At 40.2% G+C, this 24,939-nt stretch overlaps 1 protein-coding gene across 2 annotated transcripts in view; it reads right to left on the reverse strand.

Moving 5' to 3' along the window:
• Nucleotides 1-1,179: 1,179 nt before the first annotated feature.
• Rpap3 (RNA polymerase II associated protein 3) overlaps nt 1,180-24,939 on the reverse strand; it is a 35,104-nt gene continuing 11,344 nt past the window's right edge. For both annotated transcript variants that reach the window (XM_041642760.1, XM_041642759.1), the window contains exons 4-17: nt 24,366-24,488; nt 21,583-21,710; nt 21,207-21,328; nt 20,289-20,359; nt 18,431-18,556; nt 16,505-16,632; nt 13,427-13,548; nt 11,121-11,191; nt 10,911-11,012; nt 8,260-8,486; nt 6,614-6,800; nt 5,589-5,686; nt 4,833-4,933; nt 1,180-1,468 (exon numbers count right to left, since the gene is read on the reverse strand). In XM_041642760.1, coding sequence (XP_041498694.1) covers nt 1,386-1,468; nt 4,833-4,933; nt 5,589-5,686; nt 6,614-6,800; nt 8,260-8,486; nt 10,911-11,012; nt 11,121-11,191; nt 13,427-13,548; nt 16,505-16,632; nt 18,431-18,556; nt 20,289-20,359; nt 21,207-21,328; nt 21,583-21,710; nt 24,366-24,488 — 1,689 coding nt within the window. In that variant the 3' untranslated portion in view covers nt 1,180-1,385. The remainder of the gene's footprint in view (nt 1,469-4,832; nt 4,934-5,588; nt 5,687-6,613; nt 6,801-8,259; nt 8,487-10,910; nt 11,013-11,120; nt 11,192-13,426; nt 13,549-16,504; nt 16,633-18,430; nt 18,557-20,288; nt 20,360-21,206; nt 21,329-21,582; nt 21,711-24,365; nt 24,489-24,939) is intronic.

Here is a 24,939-nt window from a genome sequence, read left to right on the forward strand (position 1 = left end):
AGATAAAAGGACGGAGGCAGGGAAAGGGGAAAGAAGAGGATCAAAGCTGAAGAAACAAATCAGAGAAGCAGAATGTTATGAAAGAGAAGACACAAAGTCAAGGATGTTAGCAAAACTTATATTAGAAAACAAAATCACAATGAGAAAGCCAGTAATCATAAATGAAGGGGAATAAAAAGTCAAAACATAAAGCTTTTTTTTAAAAACAACAAAAACCCAACAAGATAGTCAAACTAGTTCTAAAAGTGTACCAAAAAAAACAAAAAACAACCCCCCCCCCAAAAAAAAAACCCAGAGAAACAGAAGGAAGGGATATGGGGGTGGGGTGGGAGACAATGGCTGCTCAATAATTTAAGTGTACATTGGTCAAATGCATGAAGGGGAGTGACAGATAAAAGTATTTTTAATTCAATAAGTAAAAACACCAAAAATAGTTTTGTTTGTTTTCAAGAAACTTAAATACGAGCTGAAGTAACTGGAGACTGCTCTGTGCAGGGGGAATCAGCTGACCTGTCTTCCCCATGGCTGCTGGCTCATGTCTACCCAGGCTGTCTTCACTTTGGGGGAGCCTCTTGTTGTATAACAGGAGCCCGTATTGGCTACACTAGGCTCTGTGATGTGTAGACTGAGCAGGCTCTCCTATCCTCCCTCAGGATCACCAGTTCCTCACTCCCTCCTAGCTGACATCCAGCTGGGGTCGCCTCCCAAGTGTTAGGAGTGTTGGAAGCAAGCACACATTAAGATCCGTCAACACTAGAACCCCAGAACCTTACACACAGGAAAGGTTTTGCAAACAGCCAAGGGTTACAGAATGTAAGGGCTTGCTCCAGGACTCACCACCAATACTCACCTATGGCAACAGAATCGGATTCCACAGCAGCAGCTAGACTGTAACTGCCAAGTCTAGTAAGCTGTGGGCATTCCACACAGGACCCTCAGGAAGCCCAGGCCCTGCCTTCACACCGCTGTTGGTGTAGAGGAAGGAGGGAGACCATGCTGACATCTATCCAATACCCTCTCCAAAGAAATCACTTTATTCATGTGGTAATGAAGTAGCTTTGTGTGTGGTTACAGAAATTTGTGAAACTATAAAAATGTTACAATTATGAGACACTGAGGAATGTAACTAAATATAACATTTAAAATTATTTATAAAATACTGACCCTTACAAGTATATCTCATTATTTACATTTTTTTATTTTCATAAAAACTTAAGTTTGTTTGAACCATTTCTCACTGGTACACTTTACATGAACTAATACCATCGAGATGAGAGTCCTCTCAGGTGTGATTTCATTCATTTTTAAAAGTCAAACAAAAAACTTGATTTCAGTGAGAAAAATAATGTATACGTAAAAGACAAAGACAACCTCAGCAGTCATGATCAGCCACCATATCTTTTCTTGAGTTCTTCAAGAGAATCCTTCAATTCTGATTTTTCTAAGTGATTGAATAATACATCTGTGACTGAAAAAGAAAATAGATTGTATATCACTCTCGCTTTAAAAAACTATGCAAAACATAAATTCAAGAGATTATTTTAACCTGTCAAATCAAGAGATTTTAACCTGTCAAATAAAAGCAATAATAACATTTTCATAAATTCTAGTTTATAGATTTAAAAAGCTAATATGAAAAGAATACAGCAATCCAGTATTTCTTTCTAAAGTATTTTGCTCCAGTATAAATTTCCCTTACATCCTTGATGACATTAATCTAAGCAGTCCACACTCAACACTTGGCAAACAACGACAGCCCATGCTTCTCAACACTAAACTGGGACAAACGGTTACTTGACAGTGGTAAGAAAGCAGGTCACTGGAGCTGATGTTTCTGAAAGCTTAGTTAGAGCAGAGTGACTGCACCTGCTTCCACGTCTCACTCGGCAGATGGCAGAGACCAACCAAGACCCTGCTGGTAGGGTGACCTGAAGAACCAGCTCAGGCTCAGAGCACACCCTGAACTTAGGCTGCTGGAGAGAAAGACACGTCCTATGTCCCGGCACTAAGGCCTAGGGAAGGAAGCACAATTTCTGCTCTCATGGAGCTTTCGTTCTGTCTGAGAAGGGAAATAAATGCATAAGCAGGGAAAGGAGACAGAGAAGGGGATGAACAGTGGAAGGCAGGAAGTTATTCGATCAGAGCTGATGGCAATAAAGTGACAACAGAATGAAGTGGTGAAGATATGGGAGTAGGTACTCAAGACCGAAGAAACACAGGCCTCCAGGGAAAAGCTTGGCAAGATGGCTCAGCCGATGGAGTACTTGCCATGCAAGCCTGATGACCTGATTTCAACCCCAGGACCCACATCAAGATGGAAGGAAAGAACCTACTCCAAAAGCTGTCTTCTGAGCTATACAGGTGCGCAGGCGTGTACACACACACTGGTGATAATAAAAGCTGTCTTCTGAGCTATACAGGCGCGCAGGCGTGTACACACACCGGTGATAACAAAAGCTGTCTTCTGAGTTAAACAGGCATGCAGGCGTGTACACACACCGGTGATAACAAAAGCTGTCTTCTGAGTTATACAGGCACGCGGATGTGTACACACACTGGTGATAACACGATGGAGATAATTTTTAAAATGCAAAGCTCTGTTGTGATTTTTAAAAATGACAAAATAAAGTCTTCTAGAATAGTAATAATAGCAATACTGACTAGGAATTTGAAGGCTGGGGATGTGTTTCAGCTGGCAGAGTGCCTCACAGTCATGAAGCCCTGGGTTCAACGTGAGCCAAAGGTTGTGGTGGCACACACCTAAAATCCTGAGATAGTGACAGGAGGTCACAAGTTCAAGGTCATCCTTAGCTACAAGTGAATAAAGGCTAGCCTGAGATATGTTAAAACTTGTATCAAAACAAAGGAAAAATAACAATTTTTGACTCCATGACTCATTCTCTTTAGTGAATTTACATCACTATTTACTAGGCTCCATGAAGCTGTAAGGCCAGTTTGGTTCTGACATACTTTCTCTTCACATAAATCCAGAATGACTGTTTATACTCAGTTGAGTTCTGAATATCCCAAAGGCTTTTCTGTTTCCTATCCAAATATTAGAGGGGGGGGGGAGGGAGGGAGAGAGGGAGGGAGGAAGGAAGGAAAGAAGGAAGGAAGGAAAGAAGGAAGGAAGGAAGGAAGGAAGGAACAGAGTCTGAGGCTATGGCTCAATGGATAAAGCACTTGCCAGATATTCTTAGGACCAGATTCCCAGTGCCCGCATGAAGCTGGACACTGCGGTGAACAGGAGACAGCAGAGACAGAAGAATCCCCTGTCAGTCAGAGGGCTGGCTAGCCTAGTGTATGCAGCAGCACACAAGAGACCCTGCCTCAAACAAGATGGAAGACAAGAACTGGTACCAAAGGCTGTCCTCAGACAGCCCACATTTGTACAAGTATCAACACACACACTAAGCACACTCTTACACTAACATAAAAATATTCTTAATTATTTAAAATTCTTTTTAACAGAAACTTTTAAGTTAAATTTCTTTTTTTTAAAGATTCATTTTGTGTATGAGTGTTTTGCCTGTATGCACATATGTGCGCCATGTATGTGCCGGGTACCCAGAGTCAGAAGATGGCATCACAGCCTATTAACTGGAGTTACAGACATGTCAGCCACCATGTGGATGCTGGGAACTGCTCAAGTCCTCAAGACCAAGTAGTGCCCTTAACCACTGAACCATCTCTCCAGTCCTAACTACTTTTTACTCCCTGCTTGTTCATCCTGCCTCATCCTCCAGAAGGCTGAGATCACAGTGCACGCCCAGCACACTCAGCTAAGAGCGTCGACACCAGAGTACAGACTGAGATCCCTGTGTGTTACAACTAGAAACAAAGACCTAAGAGGAGCTCACGGATGCTTAGTGCAGGGAGCACTGAAGATATTGCTGATTTTCTCAAAACAGGGTTTTTGTGTGTAGTCCTGCCTGTCCTGGAACTCACTGTGTAGACCAGGCTTGTGTCTGACTCAGAGATCCACCTGCCACTGGCTCCCACATGCTGGTATTAAAGGCATGCACCACCACTTCTAGCTTTTGCACTCAGGAGGCAGAGGCAGGTGGGTCTCTGAGTTCGAGGTCAGCCTGGTCTACAGAGCTAGTTCCAGGACAATCAGAGCTCCACAGAACACCATGTCTTGAAAAACAGACAAAAAGGGCATTTTTTTAATTGAGTGATTTATCTTTTGCCTAAAAACAGAAATAGATCGCCAAACACTGAGAACTGAAACTTTTATAGAGTTTAACTGTTATGCCACCCAGCAGTACAAATAAGGATTAGAATTCAGGGTCATCATACCACTCTTGACCCCAACTAGAACCCAGCTGCACTGCACGCTCTGAATGCTACTGCTGTGACTGTCCAGGCCTCCAGCACATGCTGGCCCCACACCTTTGGCTAACTAACTTCTGCACTTAGAATTCAGCTGAAATTAAACACTCAGGGAGGGAGCGCCTCAGAACTGTACCCAGTTCTGTGGCAGGAGCCTCTGCATGCCCCACAACAGCAGAATTCAATCTCTATACAACTGGGTACAGCCTGGGCTCAAAGCTCCAGTAAGGTTCCTTAACTCTGTAACCTTCATAAACACCTTTAACCCCCCCCCCCATGCCTTGGCTTCCTCCTGTTAGGAAATGATAATAGTATCTAGATTTGAATATACTGCCAAGAGCTACAGTTTTAACTCTATGTAATCCAGCTGCACATCAATTAACCTAATTACAAGCATCTATAGTTGACTGCATGTATCTTGTACATGGTAAGCAGCTAGTAGTAAAACAGCAGCAGAGGAGGGTGAGGAGCTGCGGGGAAGCTCTCTCAGAACTTACTCTTCCTCTCGGGTCCTGACATGAACATCACTGCCATGTCAAACCTCTTCAGCTGAGAAAGCCTCTGTAGGATTTCAAAGATGAGAGATGGCTTTTCCTTCCTGAAACAGTCCAAACGTGAACACAAATCATCAGTTATAGGCAGTCGTTTTTTCCTAATAACAACAAATTCTTCACTTTCCCTTGAGGTAAGTCAGTCTCTCTCTCTCTGTCTCTGTCTCTGCCCCTCCCTCCCTCTCTCTCTCTCTCTCTCTCTCTCTCTCTCTCTCTCTCTATATATATATATATATATATATACACACACACACACACACACACATATATTTGTTTGTTTTGTTTTTCAAGATGGGGTTTCTCTGTGAAACAGTTCTAGCTGTACTAATAACTCTCTGTACATGAGGCTAGCCTGGAACTCACAGAGATTCGCCTGCCTCCGCCTCCTGAGTATTGGGATTAAAGGTGTGCACCACCACCGCCCGACTGTAAATCTGTATCTTAAAGGGAGCACAGCATGCACTACTGCTGTCTCTCACACAGGGTACTTTTTATTCTACTTCTCTCTAAAAAGAGGTCTGTCCCCATAGACTCTGCCTTCTTCCTGGTTTGTTCTTGTCATCTCTTCGCTTCTGTAAGAGTAAATCTTACTAGGAACAGAATGTTGTTATGGACAAGATGTTAAGATCAAAGTGAATGAACTTTCCAGATCACTGGACATAACATTACAAAGTGAGAAGACAACTAAAAGATTCAACTTACTCAATGTAAAAGTCATGTAAAATTTTAATGATTTGATTGAATACATCTGGATCTAGGTTTTTCTGAAACAACTTCGGATACAAAGACGGTTCGATTTTCTTGGAAAAAGAAGAGTTAGAAAGTTGAATTGAGACAACACTCATAGTACATGTATTATATAATATTTCCTCATGTAAAATATTACGAATAATTACTAAACACTAATATTTAATGAGAAATAGTGAGGTTTTACTTAAACACAGCTCTGAAAGAAGGATGGACGTAAGATAATCACGGCTCTTAGCTAGAGAGATGCTCATGGTTAAGAGTACTTCCTGCTCATGCGAAGGACACAGGTTCAGTTCCCTGTACCATCCTACAACTGCCTATGACTCCAGTTCCAGGGGGTCTGAAACACACTCTTATATGTATACACATATACATATGCACATGTACATAATTAAAAATTATAAATAGTCAGAACAATCTATGAACAGAAGAGATGGGCCCTATGAGAAAGTCCCAAACTACAACTTACAAGCAGAGATGAAGGCAGCCTGGCCTGAGATAGTGCCTGAAATGACCGTTCACTGTAAAAGTGTAAGACAGCGTCGCTACACCTGAAGACTGTACTAACCTATGATTTGCTAAATTCATGCAATTTAACTTATTTTGAGACAAATAAAAGCTCGTTTTCAGGAAAATAAATGCCCAGATACCACAAGCACTGACTGACACACAAAAGACACTCAAGGATTGCAATTTTCTTCCCCGCTCTTGGAAGATGAAATATTAAAGCTTAGCCTTTCATATTAAAGTCTGATATGAAATTAGACTTTAAGTCATTTTAGGCCCTGGAATTTCACACACAGTTCACTTCCCTGATTACGACATGTCCAGCAGTCTGTCCAGGACAATGCACGCCAGGCAAGGGAGAAGCATTTTATGCAGTTTCATTACACAAAAGGCAAACATGGCATTGCTACAGCAACCAGAAGAAAGTCTCTGACCTGCGCCCAGGGGCGCTGTTGGCTCCCTTCACTCACCTTTAAATACTGATACAACATATCTGGGGAACTTCTCAGCTGTCTGAAGTCAGACTCGAGCTGGAAGGAGTTGGCAGGAACTGGAGGCAGAACAGCAGTGGCAAACTGATCCGGTGTCTGCTCTACCTTCACAGAGGTCTTCTCATTGAAAGACTGGCCCAGGTCCCGTTTCAAATCAGCCTGTGGTCTGGAGTATTTTAGAGCATTAGGCAACCAGTTAAAGAAGCAGCAGCCAAAATCCAAAAAAGGAAAGAGCAACAGGAAACTTCTAACTTCTGGTTTTACTAATATTGTGTTTCCTATCTGCATTCTGACAATGTTCAATTCTTTCAACGTGTGTGTGTACACACAACATGTATCTTTACAACGTGTGTGTGTGTGTCCCCATCTTTACAAATCTTCACATTCTGGCTATACAATGGCTGTAATCAACTGCTAGGTCATGAGTTAGGCCATTCTTTGAGAATATCATTTTTATCTAGTACAACTCAGCCTTTCAGAAATCTGAATTTCAGTTTCAAGATATTTGAGGAAGAAATACTTCTCTTTAAAGCCACCTTTGAACAGCATTCTTGAACAATCATACACTATTTTAAATAAACTACTAAAGTTCAATGCTGATATTGACAAACTTTGTGTGTTTACTGAGTGGCAATATAAGACTAACCAGTAGCCCAAGCCAACCCAGTGGATTTGTGTCTTCTCTACTGTCAGTAGGAAAATGATGTGAAATTAATTTTAAGCTAGAATACAAATGGGATTGCTTCAGTAAGGCATTTTTGTACACACATCATTACACTGTGTTTGAATTCACCCCGCTCCCACACCACCCTGTCTCTGCCTCTATCGCTGAGGTCCCTCCTCCCTGAAATAGCCTCCCTTATTTGGTTTTGACTCTCAATTCTAAACTATATCTTTTAGAGTGCTCAATAGTCTTGATGGATATAACAATGGTAACATTTTAACTTTTTGTTTGTTTGTTTGTTTTTTTGAGACAGAGTCTTTCTGTGTAGCCCTGGCTATCCTGGAACTCATTCTGTAGACCAGGATGGCCTCAAACTCAAAGATCAACTCTTCATTTTTTTTATGATACTTACTTCCTTCAAATACTCATTCTCATATTCTCTCTCTCTCTCTCTCTCCTTCTCTCTCTCTCTCTCCTTTTCTCTCTCTCTCTCTCTCTCTCTCTCTCTCACACACACACACACACACACACACACACACACACACGTCCCAGTAGAACAGCTATTACTGAAGTTCTAGAGAAGAAAATAAACAAAATCAATTTGATCAAGAATCAAGTCAGGCAGTAGTGGCAAACGCCTTTATTCTCAGCACTCGGGAGACAGAGGCAGGTGGATCTCTGTGAGTTGGAGGACAGCTGGTCTACACAAAGAAACCCTGTCTCGATAAACCACACACACACACACACACACAAAGAATGAAGACACTTGAACACCTCTAAATCACTTGTATTCGCTTTGGTAAAAAAATAATTATGGTTCCCTAAGCAAAATTTCACACTAGAGCCTGCAGACAGCTAGCTGCTCAACATCAATGATGAGAACAAATGAGAACTCTTCTCTGTAATACCAACTGCTTGTGAAATTATCGTTATAGAGACTGTCGTAACAGTAGCTACTCACTGTAGGGCCAAAGTGTCACTGATTTCTTCTATTTTCAACACTTTGGCTCTTGGAGTATCACCTGCAGGCAAGGCGTCCCCCTGGTTTGAATTCTTCTTGCTTTCAGTGCCCACCATCGCTGTTGCACTTGCTCGATTACTCTGGGGAGCAGTGACAGTACTATCTGGAGAATCAACAGTCTCTATCAACTTGCCAGTTTCTTCAATAAAAATCTTCTTGAGTGCTTTCTAAAACAATTAAAATTGATTCTTTAAATCAATATATTAAAAACTTTCCCATCCTAAGGTCACAAGTCTAAAAAGACTGCTATGTTCTTATGGCTAATATCCCAGTTAAAAGTAAATCCAATTTGTTGGCTAGACAGATTTAGGAATATAATAATACATCTGAGAATACAAACAATAAAAAGCTATTTGACTACCCCCGGCACCTAAATGGTAGGCAAGGGATATACATAACACCAGTTACAAAGGTGAAAGCTCAGACTGCAAAGAGCAGGAATGGCAAAGTAGAAAGAAGGCTGCAAGGTAGCTCATGGAGAGGGAGGAGAGGTACAGACTGCCTGGGAGGGTATGAGGACAGCCAGTACAGGAACCTGTGTACAAACCAGAGTTTGGACTCTACCTTCAGGACAATAGGGAAAACCCAGAACCATCCTGACGGCATCCTCAGGGCTGAGGAAGCAGCACAGGAGCCAGCACTGCATATGAAAGTCTAGCTTGATACCCTACGCACACTCTCAAGTGTGTGACAGCTGGATAAGCCCAGTCCAGGATTACACATCTGCAAACCACATTTATAAGCTTGGTGGGGGTTACCCAAAAAGGTTTTCCAATTGAATAACATTCACTACTGATCAAGGAAGAGCCAAACAGGGAGAGTTGCTCTTGCTTCTGCTGCTATGATGTCTTCTCCAGACCAGCTGCCCTGAAGCTTCCAGCCAATTTGTCAGAGTGCTGGAACCACAGCCACATATCCCCAAATCCAGCTTTTCACATGGAATCCAGGGACTGAACTTGAGTCAAAGAGCCTGCTTTCCCCTACCTAGCCATCTCCCTGGCCCAACTGTCCATTTTTGTTTTTATCATTTTAATCTTACATCTATCTAATGGGAGGGGTCATGTGGAAGTCAGAAGACAACTTACAAGTCAGTTCTCTCCTCCCTCCCACAATGTGAACCCCAGAGATGGAACTGAGCAAGTCAGGCTTGGTGACAAGTGCTCCACCCACTGGGCCATCTCATTGGTGCTTTGTTTTGTTTTTTAGTTTTTGCCTTATTTTAGCATTTACAATTTTGTACTGTCAGTTATATGGTAACCTGTGTCTCACTGGAAAAAGCATATATGTCTGTATTTTCTCTCTAAACCTAATACACAGTATTTTCTCTGCTTTCCATATCTCCAACACTCTCCTCATTCTTTACCTCCTCTTTACTGCTTTCCCACTCCCCCTCGATCACTACTTAAATGCTGATACCCTTAGTTCTGAAACAAAAATACCATAAACTACATTTTCTCCAACCAATACCCCAGTGGTCTCTCTGACTCTAAGCACAGTAAAATGCCAAGTATGTTAGTCTTCTCCTGAACATAACTTCAAGCAAAGAATCCATCAGGATGAACAAAATCAATTGGGGAAAACTAAAATCCAAAGACCACATACATCACAAATGATACACAAACACAAAGAAAGAAATACCAAAGCCATGAAAGCATTCCACTGTGGCACACTCCCACCAAGCTGACACCTTCTGGGTAAGAAAAACAGAGATGATAAGACACCTGAAATGCCAAAAAAAAACTTGAGTTCTACCCCAAATAGGACCGATGACCATATAAGGGACCCAAAGAAAAAGATAAGGAAATCAGTTCAGGACATAGACAAGAAGTTACCAAAGTAAGTGAAATAATTCATAACTTAAAGGAAAGATTCAACAAGTAAGCTGATGCTAAAAAGGAACCAAACAGGAATTTAAGAAATGGAAGAATCAATAGATTAAAACACATCAGAAAGCATCATCAATGGACAATACTAAACAAAATTTCAGAGATGGAGGACAAAGTTGAGCCAATAACACAATATAAACATTTCTTTATATAAGAAAAATATGTAAAAATGTATAAATGAAATGTAAGTTCCTCTAGAATGAATTCTCCCTAATTTTGTCAATAATTCTATGAGGCATTTATTAAGAGTATTGACTAGGTACACCAAGAGTTTCCAACATTTTACATTTACTAGTACAAAGTTTGTTTCCAGTTCTAATCCTGTAACAATGATATTTGTTGTAAGGAGGCCGCTTGTTGGTTCCCGGCTGTTCAGGCTGAAATAATCACACAGAAACTATATTATTTAAAACACTGCTTGGCCCATTAGCTCTAGCTTCTTATTAGCTAACTCTTACATATTTACTTAATCCATTTCTATTAATCTGTGTATCACCACGTTGCTGTGGCTTAGTCTCTGGCGGGACTACATGACTTCTCCCTAACTCCGCCTCCTTTCTCCCAGCATTCAGTTTAGTTTTCCCCACCTATCTACCCTATCAGGCCAAACCAGTTTCTTTATTAACCAGTGGTATTGACAGCAGACAGACGGGAATCCCACATCAGATACTCAAGGGCAGGGAGAAATGAAAGCGCAGTACTCACAGGTGACCCACGGTGAGGTGGATTATCCACAGCATTTATCACATTGTGTCTTTGTGTAGAGTCAAGAAAGACTTCATCCCAATGTCCTCTCTCAATTAATTCCTTGAAAACAAATTTATAATAGCTATCAAATATTCTTAAGTTAATTATGTAACTAATAAATTTATGTACCAGATGTCATGATGATATTTTGATGAAGAAATATACTACCTTTTTAATTTTGGAAAGTTCGGTGATGGCCTGCGTATTTCCAGGTTCCAGAAGTAATACAGTTTCAAAGTCTAATGGGTATTTTAAAAAGCAACAAAATAGTGAAATTACTTTAAGACATTCAAAACACGACATCTTTCGTTAATAATCCCTTTATTTTATTTATTCATTTTGGCTTTTTGCAACAGGCTCTTGCATAGTCCAGGCTGTTCTCAAACCTGAGCCTGCCTCTATCACCTGAGTACTGGGACTATGAGCATGTCACCACAGCCGACAGAAATCTCACTGCTGCCCAGTGAGCTCTACTTCAGACACTAAGGAACAGGCAGGCAACAGTAAGAACAAGTGTCTGTTCAGCTGCTCTACTGGTTTCACAGGGATTCCAGGGAACTCTTAACACAACCCTGGTTTACAGATGATACAAAGAGAACACTGAATTTAACCACAGCTCACACTTAATAGATGCTGGAGTAACTTCCCTACGAGACTACCATATCCTAGAATATTACTCAGTGCTTAAAAGGCAATAAAGCAAGGTGCGGCTACACACACATGTAACCCCAGTACTTGGGAAGCAGAGGCAGGAGGACTGCTATGAGTTCACACCTATCCAGGACTACATATCAAATGCTAGGCCAGCCAGGGCTAACACAGCAAGACCATCTCTCAAACACTGAAAAAAATGTTCAGTAAGAATGATTAGCAGAGCCGGGCGGTGGTGGCGCACGCCTTTAATCCCAGCACTCGGGAGGCAGAGGCAGGCGGATCTCTGGGAGTTCGAGGCCAGCCTGGTCTACAAGAGCTAGTTCCGGGACGGGCACCAAAGCTACAGAGAAACCCTCTCTCGAAAAACCAAAAAAAAAAAAAAAAAAAAAAGAATGATTAGCAGGTAAAGGCACTTGCCACAAGCCTGGCTGATCTGAGTTCTACCCCCAGGTCCCACGTGGTGGAAGGAAAGAAGTAATTCTCTGCAAGTTAGCCTCTGACCCCCGCATGTGTGTCTGTGGCATGCATGCATGTACATACACATGTTCAATAAAATAAAATAAAAAAAAATTTTTTTAGAAAACTTTAAAAAGAGGAATGAACTTCTAATACTTCAGCATGTGTAAAGCTTAAAAACATTCTAAGTTAAAAGAACCAGACATAATAATATGGCCATGAGTCCACCTATGAGGCCTATCTAACATATTCAAACTTAGCCCAGTATGGTGGCACATGCCTGTAATCCCAGCACTCAAGAGGCTAAAGAGTTCAAATCCAGTCTGACTATACAGTAAGACCCTGTCTTAAAAATGCAGTAGTAACAGTAAAATAGTCAGGTTAACACAAAAAAACAGTGATTACCAGGGGCTGACAAAGGGAAAAGTGAAGTGAATAATTAGCATCTGATACACAAAGTTTAGAATGAAAACAGACAGAAAGTTGTACAACACTGACAATACACTTTTACTGAAAATATACACCTCAAATGGAAAAAAGTCCAAATTTAAAACCCAGGACCACCAGGCCAGCAGGGGTAGTATTGCCCACGGTAGCTGGGCCTTCACTCACCAATTAACAATCAAGAAAACGTACCACAGGCTTGCCTATTTGCCAGTGTGGTAGAGCATTTTCTCAATTGGAGTTTCCTCTCCCCAATGACTCTGGCTTGTGTCAAGCTGAGATAAAACTCACCAGCACAGACTTCAAAGGAAACAAAAAGTGAGAAACAAGTGAAACACAAAGATGAAGAACAAAGTGCAAAATGAAACAAAAGAAAACACAAGTAGCAGAACCAAGTTGGTGTTCTGAAGAGAAAGAAAAGGAATCCCACAGGACAAGATCACAAAAAAGGAGAAAAAGAATGTTTCTAAGATTGAGAAAGGATGGCAGGGTGTGGAAGCACATGTCTTTGATCCCAGCACTCAGGAGACAGAAGTAGAAGGGTATCTGTGGGTTCTAGGACAGCCAGGGCTACTAAAAGACCCCATCTCAAACAAAACAAAAAGAATAAGAAAGGAATCATTACAGCCCTCATGTTATTCTCAATGCCAGCTGCTGATGCCTCCTCCTCTTCTCATTTTTGACTGTTTCTTGCTTTTCCTATTTGTCTACAATTCACATTTTCCTTCCTTCAGTTAGTGATTGACAGAGATGTTATAGATAATCAAGCATACTATGGAAGGTGCTATTTTCAAACTCACCTTGCTCTCCGGTGTGCTTCATGAAATTCAGTATCCTTGAACTGTGGGAAGTTACAGAAATCTTTGTTTCTGCCCCTACAAGTCTTATCAGAGTGAGTATGTGAGTTATTATAGCCTTACCTTGCTTGGCTTCAGTGATCTTGCCCAAAAATGTTCTTGCAGTTCCTCTTCTGGCAAAAGCCTTTGCATACGAGCCGTCTAGTGAGATAGCTTGTGTACAGTCTCTTTCAGCTTCTTCATATCTATTGAACAAGATAAAATTACTAACTGGAAAACATGTAGCTTATAGAAAACATAATACTGGGACTGGTGAGATGACTCAGTGGATAAAGGTGCTTGTTGCCAGGCCTGAAGACCTGGATCCATTATCCACATGGTGGAAGGAAAGAATCAACTCTCACAAGTTGTCCTCTGACCTCCATGCCACATGCCATGGTGCATGCACACACAAGCCAAGCACACACACACAAACACACACATGCAGAAAAGCATACAAGAGAAAGATGAGAGAGGGAGGGAGGGTGGGAGAAAGAGAGAGAGAGAGAGAGAGAGAGAGAGAAAGAGAGAAAGAGGGGAGAGGGGAGAGGGGAGAGAGGAGAGAGGAGAGAGACTGGTCTTACTATGTAGACCAGGCTGACTTAGAATTGGCTATACTTTCTCCTCAGCCTAGCATATATATTTTCAATGAATAATTCCCAAAACTCTGTGTTTGGGGGGAAAGACTATTTTCAAAATTTCTTACTCCCACTAAATCTCTGAACCATCTGGAAAGTAAGAAAAGAATCACAGACTGTGGAAAGTCAGGGAAGGATGGAGCCCATGACCGTAGAGTAGTCTAAAGAACAGCACTGCCACTACACAGCTCTCCAGTCTCAGTGCGCAATGGGCTACATGACAATCACAACTGGCACCACTGGCTTCATGGTAAAGCTCACCAAACCCCGGAGCAGCTAATGTAAGGGGAAAACCCACAGAAAATTAAGGGATTGCTATGTATGTGAGCCATTGCACAACGTCTGATATCTGGATGAATACTAATCAGTAATGCAACCAGCAATCAGTTCAGACTGATTGGCGCTAGTCTAAGAGTAACAAAAGAACATACTACTGGCCAGGCAGTGGTGGCGCACGCCTTTAATCCCAGCACTTGGGAGGCAGAGGCAGGTGGATCTCTGTGAGTTCGAGGCCAGCCTGCTCTATAAGATCTAGTTCCAGGACAGGAACAAAAAAAAAAAAAAACTACGGAGAAATCCTGTCTCGAAAAATCCAAAAAAAAAGAAAGAACATACTACTGAGTTATTTTTATATGTCTTCAATATGCACCTCAAGAATAGGACCCAGATTTGTCCTGGATCCACTTTATTCAAGTACTAAAATCCTACCTCCCATGCCTGGATACATCATTTCTATCTCAGCACCTCGACAGCTCTTCTGAAGCTAACCATTCACCAGCCTACAGCCCACAGTTTGCCTGCCTGTAGACCTCCATCACTATAGCTCAAGGTTGCCTTACTCATCCACTAGAAACCAACTACTGATACAGACTACCACCTCAAGAAACAGTATTTCTTGTATAAATTAGCTAGTCTAACAACTTGAATAGTCTTTCTTTTTCTTCCTGCGTGTGGAATATGTGCTCCTATGTGTGCATGTGGAAGCCAGAAGTTAGTGTGAACTGTCTTTAATGATCCTCCACCTTTGTGACCCTGGAGCTCACCAACTGATAAGACTATGCTTTGGCAAGTCCGTGATTCCAGGGCTGGGACTGCAGGTGTGTGCTGCCATGCTTTGCATGTGGGCTCTAGCAATGCAAACTCAGACTATGATGTTGGGAACTGAACCAGTTCTCCCTTTCTAGCCCACTTTCCCACTCCGAGATCTCCCTTCCCCACCCTGTCCAACTAATCAGCTCTAGCCTGACAGCTGTGGAAATCAAGCCACGGCTTGTTACTTAAACAAAAGATTGTGAAAGCTTAAAATACTGTGCTTTATGTTCTACATTCACCTCTAATATATATCACCTTCCAAGTACAGGAGAAGGCTTGTGATGCTAAACTGTACTGTGCTGACCTAATACATTACTAAGGTGATTAACAATGAAAGCAATAAATCAATACAATGATACACTCACAAATACAAACAAAATCTCACCTCTATGAAGCTATTATGTCTGACATTAGTCAAACCATTTGGGTCTTTGTCTAAAACAACGTATGATAGTTCAATGGCAAGATTCATAAGCTCCCAAAAGGTGAAATAGCCATTACTGGTTAATCAAGAAAAGACAAAGCTCAATTTGTGTCTATTGGCTTAAGTGAAGTTAAAAACACAACCAACATTTCCCTCCTTAATAGCCTTCCTAACCTGGAGTCCTTTGAGGAGTCTGAAAACTTGCAAGGGGAAAAATTACATAGTCTCAGAAATCCTGAAGTGAAATTTAGCTTTCTTTCAATTACAAACAGATAATTAAGCTCACTAGTAAAGCAGTACTGTAACTTTGAACCAATAAAACACAGATATTATTATGTATAATACAATGTTACATTAGACCTCAAAATGTCCTTAATGCTCATTATTATTTCAGAATCACAGCAGTAATTCAACCTACTGCTTGCCTGCATGTGACACCACCTCAAAAACAATAACAACAAAGTTTGTAGGGCTTGGAAGATGGCTCAGCAGGTAAAGGTCCTTGCCCACAAGCATGATGACCTAAGTCTGATCCCCAAAACTGATATGGAAGGAGAGGCCAATTCTGCAACCTGCTCTCTGACTACACATATACCACACACACAATAATAAATGTAATAAAAATAATTTAAAATAATACACAACAGTATAATTATGTTGTACAATGGCTATTAAAAATGTAAATATAATAAAACTCACATGATACATACTACACCACATGTACACACATTCCTTGTCTCTAAATTTTACTCTCATTAACTTTAATGCAATGCTGGGGGTTGATTTATTCTTAAGCATTGCATTAAAGTTAATGAGCACATCTCTAGTGTATGAGAGGTCCTGGATTCTAACCCTAACACCAAGAAGAAAGAAAAAACTAGAAAGAAAGGAGAAAAAAGAATCAAAGACAGATGACAAAAATACTAAATCGACTAAACTTTATTAATTGGTTAATTTAAAATGCACTCTGTAGTAAATTTCACCCTGAGAGCAAAACATAATACTTACTTCTGAAGCTTCAGGTAGGCCATGGCCCTGTTAGCTGGGAGGAGGGCATTGGCACCATCGGCAGCTATCCCTCTAGTGTAACATTCAATTGCTCTCTCATATTTTCCCTCTTTGAAAAATCCATTCCCCTATTATTTGGGAGAGAAATGAAAATCAAAACATGCTGAAAAATTAAAATCTTAACCATACCAAATACCAATATGAAATCAGTAATTATATTATATTCCCACTGCTGACAATCTAGAGATGGAAACAGGTGAGCGAGTGACATGCTTGCTGAGTAGGCTGGAGGACTGACCTGAGCCACAGAAAAGCCAGGAGTGACCGCATCAGCTTGCAGCCCCTACTGTGGAAGGTGGACAAGGAGCTCAGGGGCTTGTCTACCCAGGCAGTCTAGCCAACTTAAGCTCCAAGTTCAGAAAAAAACGAGAAGATAAAAAGTAACAGAGAAAGATGATCTTTGGCCTTCACACAATCATACCCCTTACATAGATGTTACAAACATCTACTTCATGAGACATTTACTATCTATTAGAACATGGATTTCTTAAATGGTGCTATTCTCTTTTCAGCACAAAAATGCTACTATATTACTCTACAACATCATTATTGAACTAATTAAACAGTTAATGCCCAAATATTACACTAAGTCTTTACTTACATTAGAAACTGATCAAAACAGTCTACAGAATGGGAAAAGATCTTCACTAACCCCACATCAGACAGAGGTCTGATCTCCAAAATATAAAAAGAACTCAAGAAATTGGTCATCAAAAGAACAAATCCAATAAAAAAAATGGAGTATAGACCTAAACAGAGAACTCTGAAAAGAAAAATCTAAAATAGCTGAAAGACACTTAAGGAAATGTTCAACATCCTTAGTCATCAGAGAAATGCAAATCAAAACAGCTCTGAGATTCCATCTTCCACCTGTAAGAATGGCCAAGATCAAAAACACGGATGACAACTTATGCTGGAGAGGTTGTGGGGAAAAGGGAACACTTCTGCATTGCTGGTGGGAATAAAAGCTGGTACAGCCCCTTTGGATATCAGTGTGGCGATTTCTCAGAAAACTAGGAAACAACCTTCCTCAAGACCCAATAATACCACTTTTGGGTATATATCCAAAAGATGCTCAATTGTGCCACAAGAACATGTGCTCAACTATATTTATAGCAGCACTGTTTGCCATAGCCAGAACCTGGAAACAACCTAAATGCCCGTCGACCGAAGAATAGATAAGGAAAATGTGGTACATTTATACAATGGAGTACTACACAGCAGGAAAAAAATAATGACACCTTGAATTTTGCAGGAAAATGAATGGAGCTAGAAAACATCATTTTGAGTGAGGCAACCCAGACACAGAAAGACAATTATTACATGTACTCACTCATAGGTGGTTTTTAAACATAAAGCAAAGAAAGCCAGCCCACAAACCACAATCCCAGAGAATTTAGACAACAATGAGGACACTAAGAGAGACTTACAAAGATCTAATCTACATGGGAAGTAGAAAGTAGAAAAAGACAAGATATCCTGAGTAAATTGGGAGCATGGGGACCTTGGGGGAGGGGAGAGGCAGGGAGGGGAGCAGAGAAAAATGTAGAGCTCAATAAAAATCAATTAAAAAAAAAAGGATGAACTGTAACTTAGTTCTGTATTAAATCTGTAGTTATCTACATATAAATACATTTAGTTTGTTCCCTAAACCTAAATGTGCCTATAATTATTTGCACATGATTATGCTTATGTATGAGTCATCAATAACTCAAATTTTGAATAGTAGCCACCAGAGGTTTTAGTGCACTTAATTTCAACATCCTATTCAAAAAACTTGTTTTTAATGTGATAGACAGAAACGTAGCTGACAAGTAGCACACTAGCAGCAAACATTTCACTGAACATCAGAAGCCACTGGATTACCAGATCTTTCTCTGAAATGGCCTTCTGCTTGTTCTGCTGTTCTTCAATGTGTTTTTTCTTCCCTTCAGCTGGTTTAGTCACTGCAGCAGCTTCTTTGGAACATGAGTTTTCTTTGGATTTTAAAGCCTAGGAGACACAGCACTCAACTAAAATAAAACAAGTAACGCAAGATGCATCTGTATTAGACCCAATTAAATAGAGTAAAATGTCTGCTACACTCAAACACTGGGATACTTTCTATTCTCACTCAGTCTTTCTACTTATTAAAGTAAAAGCAATATTGTGTAAATATGTAAAATAAATTTAATATGCTGCCTATTTCAATAAAATGAGCTGTAGCCAGCAAAATAGTTGATTATTTAAACTCCAAATATTTGTCAAATTCTACATAGTCCAGGCTATCCTAGGTGCTGTTTTTCAAGCATAAAATAACTGAGTCATATTACTAAATTTCCCAGATTTATTATTCAACTATTATTTGACCTAATATATAAGAAAATACTCTTTGCAACAATAATGAAGTTGATATACTTATCATCAATTTTATGTGCAATAAGTAATATTTAAAACCAGATTTCCTCAATGACTGTCACACTTTTCACAATGTGCCAAGATTGTAAAACAACTGCCGCTTTAATTCAAAGGCCAAGTGAGAGGAGTACGCAACTGCTCTCTGCCACTGGAGCACCGATCTCCCATTTAATAACATCTACGGTCCTTTTTTTTTGGCCGCAAGCTCATTATGTAGCACAAACTGGCCTCAAATCTGGGCGTTCACATCTCTCTTGTCCCAAATGTCAGTCACTGGAGTGAGCCACCATGTCTGATGATTCTATTATTATAAAGTTAGTAATTTTACTAACATACAGCTTACACGGCAGAGAATCACATAATATGCAAACATTTATCACTGAAATAATTTTAAAACTGGGCTGGTTAAAAGCAATTGCGGGTTTTGCAGAGGACCCAGGTTCGATTGTTAGCACCCACAACAGTGGCTTACAACTTCCTGTAACTCCAGTTCCAAGGGATCTAGTGCCCTCTACTGGACACACATGTGCACATAATTGAAAATAAATCTTTAAATTTTTTAAATTTTTCAATTAAAAAATATCTTTAAAAAAAAAAAAATTTAAAAACTGTCATTTGGGAAAAAAGAGGCAACAGTTTTAGAAATCTCAGCCAACTTTTTTCTTTCAACCATATTTTATTATATATATATATATATATAACATATATTATAGCAATACAAATTATGTATAACAAAGCGATTTGATGGTGCTTCAAATAGATTTCAAAGAAATAAAATTATTAAGAATCATTATTTCTAAGTAAATCAATGTTAGCCAATTTATAAAAAAAGCTTATGAGTAGGGGCCATATCTGTAGAGTACCCCCCACCTTACCAGTTAGGGTTCTATCTCTACAGTACCTCTGCCTTGCCAGTTTGGTTAAACTGTATAGTACATGAAATAACTTGGGAAAGCACTTGGGAAGCTGAAGCTTGCACAAGTTGCCTGAGCTATGTACTGAAATCCTGAAACAGACATCTACTGTGGCTGGGAGGCTGATGACACAGCTCAGCAGTTAAGAGCACTGTGTGATCTTCCGAGTTCAAGACCCAGCTGATGACATGGCAGCTCACAAACATCTGTAACTCTGGTTCTAGGAGGCCCGACGTTCTTCTGACCACCAGAGGCACCAGGCAAGCCTGTGCATATAGGCAAAATGCTCAGACACATAAAAATAAATAAATGTGCTTTTAAAAAAATCTATAGTATATATACAATCTATGCAAAAAGTTTCACCTTCATGATATAAAAGTCGAACCTGATGCACTTAAATGTTTATCATTTACCTGATCAATTTTCCTGAGTTCATTTGTTGCTTCAAAGTTATCTGGTTCCAGTTCTAATACTTTTTCATAATCTAAGTAAAACAGAAGATAATTTTTTAAAAGGAGGATAATTTTACAACTTGTACAAAACCATAGCAATTATGCTACGATAAAATGAACTATCAACAGCTATTAATCTACTAAGCATTTTTCATTCTCTCTCAGGCAGACAGAACCCTAAGAAAACCCTTCAGCAAACCATCTTCCACCAGCTCCCAGGCGGTTGTGTCATCATAAAGTGTACACCACCAAGCCACACAGAACAACATCCATGCAACATCAGTTTTATTCATACTTTGTAATTACACAGGGCTTGTTATGGAATAACAAGACAGCATTTACTAATAAATAAAAACACTTTGTTCTGTGTCCTGCCTCACAACAGCCAACAAGATGACTTCACCTTTATTTTGCAGATGAGAACTAAAGGTCAGAAGTCACGAGTCACCCGTGCCATTCCAGTGTTCAATTATGTAAGAGTCTGAAACAAAGTCTGATCGCAGCAAACAATGCATTCTTCCCAAAATAAGAAGGCATCGTTTAGATTACCGAAAGGACTGGCAAGATGGCTCAGCAGGTAAAGGCACCCACTGTCAAGCCTGACAATTGAGTTTGATCCTTGGGAGCCCTGCACACCCTGGAAGGAGAGAACCGACTCCCTCAAGTTGTTCTTCAGCATCCACTCACACTGGGACATGCACACACACCCAAACACACCTGTATTTTTTTAATTGTAAAATAAATTTTTTTTAATTGCCAAAAAGACAAGCTTTGTTCAAAACACTAAGTATAAAGGGTACTATACTTATCAGTATTCTCTGTATTCTATGTGTTACAGAATGAAGAAATACTTAAATGATGACCTAAAAAGATGAGTACCTTTTCTGGCCTCCTCCAACTTCTGCAGAGCAAACCGAGCAGCACCTCGTCTGGCATAAGCTTTGGTGTAAGTCCTACTTAAGGCAATTGCCAAATTACAGTCAGACTCAGCAACGGCAAATCTGCAATTCAAAAAAAATTAAAATAAATGAAGTTATAAAAATAACTTAACAGACAAAAACTTCTAAATTAATTTCTGAAATTACACAGTAAGTTCCAGGGTACAAAATGAGATCTTGTCTCAAAAAAGAAAAAAAAAGAAAGAAAGGAAGGAAAAAAAAACAGAAAAGAAAAATTAAAATACAAACAAACAAAAATTTAAAAACCCAATCTCTACACACGTACAACCACTCACAGGCATGTAGAAAGCCCTTACTTTTTCAATCTAAAGTAAGCTGATGCTCTGTTTGTTGGCAACACAGGATTATACGGGTCAGCATCCATGCCTTTTGTGTAGCATTCAATAGCTTCATCATATTTTCCTTGTTTGAAGTATTTATTGCCCTGAAAGAAAAGAGAATCAAGCAAAATGGGTTGAATCCACGAGTTCTGCCAGAGGAATGAAAACAGTCCGCGTTGCTCTCCTGGACAGTACCAGCTCACAGAAATGTGACAGCCTGAAGGAGAAGGGAGCCTTTCAACACCACTGAGGATACAGAGCTATAAAAAACCTCCAATACTTTGGACTCTGCTCCCAGGCTGCTTCTGTTCTAGGGGGTCAGGGGACAACAGGACACCTCTAAGTGTCCTAAAGCTCCTTAAATCACCTGTCCTCTTGGTCAGAGAGGCCACAGATTTCAGAGTTGGACTGTAAGCAGTTCACTCTACAAAGAGGGTCAACACCAAGAAAAGTGCCCTAAATGCTTCTAAGAAGTCATGTTGCTTACAAGGCCTTGACCTATGCCCACAGATGCCACAATGATAAAAGAAGACTGAAAGAGCCAAGAGACCTTAAGTTAAAGAAAAAAGGTTGATTTTTGGCAACCTGTATGGTCTTAAGCACCCAGCAAGAAGTATAGCTAAAAAGTAAAATGACTGGGGGCTGGAGAGATGGCTCAGTGGTTAAGAGTATTGCCTGCTCTTCCAAAAGGTCCTGAGTTCAATTCCCAGCAACCACATGGTGGCTCACAACCATCTGTAATGAGGTCTGGTGCCCTCTTCTGGCCTGCAGATATACACACAGACAGAACATTGTATACATAATAAATAAATAAATAAATTTAAAAAAAAAAAGTAAAATGACTGGTAATAATTCAGAACAAACAATTTCCTAGACTTTTCAAAGGGACAGAAAGCAATAATTCAGGACGTCCCCATTAGCCCTAAGTGTGAGATGCTAACATGGCAGGTAGGATACTCATAGCAAGCCTAGCGGTAATACAATATGCTCCATTTCTAATTTATCGGTGGTTACAGTGTTACTGTATGGTTTGGTTGTTACACTGTTTCTTTCCTGGGCACTGTTGATATGCATCAGTGATTATAATCTCAAGCTATTTTCCTTTTAATTTATTCCACTTCTTAAAACTAACCTTGTGTTTTGCTATAGTATTGATATGTCACTATCAGTATGTTCTTTTTACAGTCCATGGGCTCTCACACTTAGAAGATGATAAAAACAGATGTACTACGAACCTTGTGGAGTATTCACCTAACAACCAGAACAACATGTGCTGGTGCTCTAAGATATGCATACCCTAATTAAATCCCTTCCAGATTCTGCCTTTATGCGTTAATGATTTATTGACATCACAGTTCTCAGGACAATAGGCCCTGATATTTTTAGTTCTAACCTTAGGAACAATTCCCTATATGTTTTATTACTTATATATAGTTTGATGCCCCAAGCAATGACATCCTCTCCTCAAGATTACCTTCAAATAACAACCCACAAAGCTACAGCCCAAGTTCTCTCATGTCCCACTTAGGGAACTCGGGTTGAAACTTCTGATGCCTGGATGGGGAGGCTCCATGCCGCTGTTCAGTATCAGAAGCCCTGAAGATTAAGAAATCAAAGTCTCACAGGGGCAAATTGAGGCAGGACAGAAAGACAGGGAAAACTGTTGAGATATGAGAAGGAAAAGAAACCTTTCACCCGAGAGTCTCTCAATAAAGCCTCACATTAGCTGAGAAGTAAAAATTCTAGACAATTAACATTTGCTATAAAGGTTATTAACATAAAAATACTATTAAAATAGCAGTGGCCCACACTTAGAGCTTAAATGCGTAAGACCTTGGGTAGGGCCTGATTCCTTCCCTAGACACTCTTGAGAATCTACTAGTAGTTAGGAAACTACTACAGAGTTAGCAACAACTACTCTGTCTACAATGAAGATGTCCTACCTTCCTGCATCCCTGTAGTCCACATTCTACATCACCAACAGTACTTCTGCCAGGTGGCCCCTGGAACCCACCTTGTCATCTCATTTATGTTTCTTAGCAATCTTTAAAGACACCTTCAAAACCCACCCAACCTCACATCTGACTGCTAGCCCACACCCACACTCTGGACTGTCAAAACCCACCTATCCTCACATCTGACTGCTAGCCCACACCCACGCTCTGGACTGTCAAAACCCACCCATCCTCACATCTGACTGCTAGCCCACACCCACGCTCTGGACTGTCTTTCCTTCTGAGCACCCTTCTTAACTCTTCTACTTAAGCCTGTTTTAAAATATTTCTATTAGCCCTCCTCTCCAAGAGAAATGAGAGATACTAAACATCACAAAAGTAACCAAAGATGGCCTGTGCTATGGAGAAGTGGAAAGTAACATTTATACCAACAATCACATACTCATTTCAAGATGCTACTGTCTACCACTGAAAGCATGAATAATCCCAGATATGGTCCAAGCACTTGGAATCAATTCACTGAACACATCAACACTGGAGATTTGGCAACACTTCTGTTCCCATTGTACAGCTAAGAAAGTGGGCTATAAAAAGTTTAAAGAACTTGTCATAGATTTAGAACCAGGCAATTAATCTGGCTCTAAAGAATATGCTCCTGGCTATTATGCACACTGCCACCAAACAAGGATATAGCCAATAACAATTTCAAATGTGAAGATCCCCAGAACCATGCTAAGAATTTTAGAATTTGCATAATCTTATATACAGCCTTCCTCTAAGGAATCTAAAACTAGTCTAAGGTACCTTTTCTTTTAAAATGAGAGCCTTCTGGGAATCCACGCGAACACCGTCATCTTCTGACTCTGACTCTTGCGACACAGAATCGTGGGTGCTATCTTCTTTGTCGAGTTCATCTAGGATACTGTCCTGAAATCATAAGCAGAGCAGTGCTCATACTTGCGTGGAAATTAAGAAAATCAATTACCTTCAACAGAATTTAAATCATTAGGATCTAGGGACTTACATAAAGATAAATGAAAGCCAAATAATCTCCTTCAATTAAGATTAAAAACAGAGGGGCTGGAGAGATGCTCAGCAGCTAAGAGCAGTAGCTGCTCTTGCAGAGGACCTGGGTTCAGTTTCCAGCACCCACACCGGAAAGCTGACAACCACCTGTAACTCCATTTCCAGGGATCTGACACCTCTGGTCTCAGGGTACTCATATTCATGTGCACACATACATATGCAGACACACATACCTACATATAGTAAAGTAAAAATAAATTTTCACAAAAAGAACCAGCTCTTGAGTCAGGCGTGGTAGCACACACCTCCCAGCACTCAGGAGAGAGAGGAAGGTGGATCTATAAGTTTGAAG

Source organism: Microtus oregoni, unplaced genomic scaffold, assembly GCF_018167655.1.
Source record: "Microtus oregoni isolate MIOR12 unplaced genomic scaffold, Mior012 000077F_ref0000221, whole genome shotgun sequence".
NCBI lineage: Eukaryota > Metazoa > Chordata > Mammalia > Rodentia > Cricetidae > Microtus > Microtus oregoni.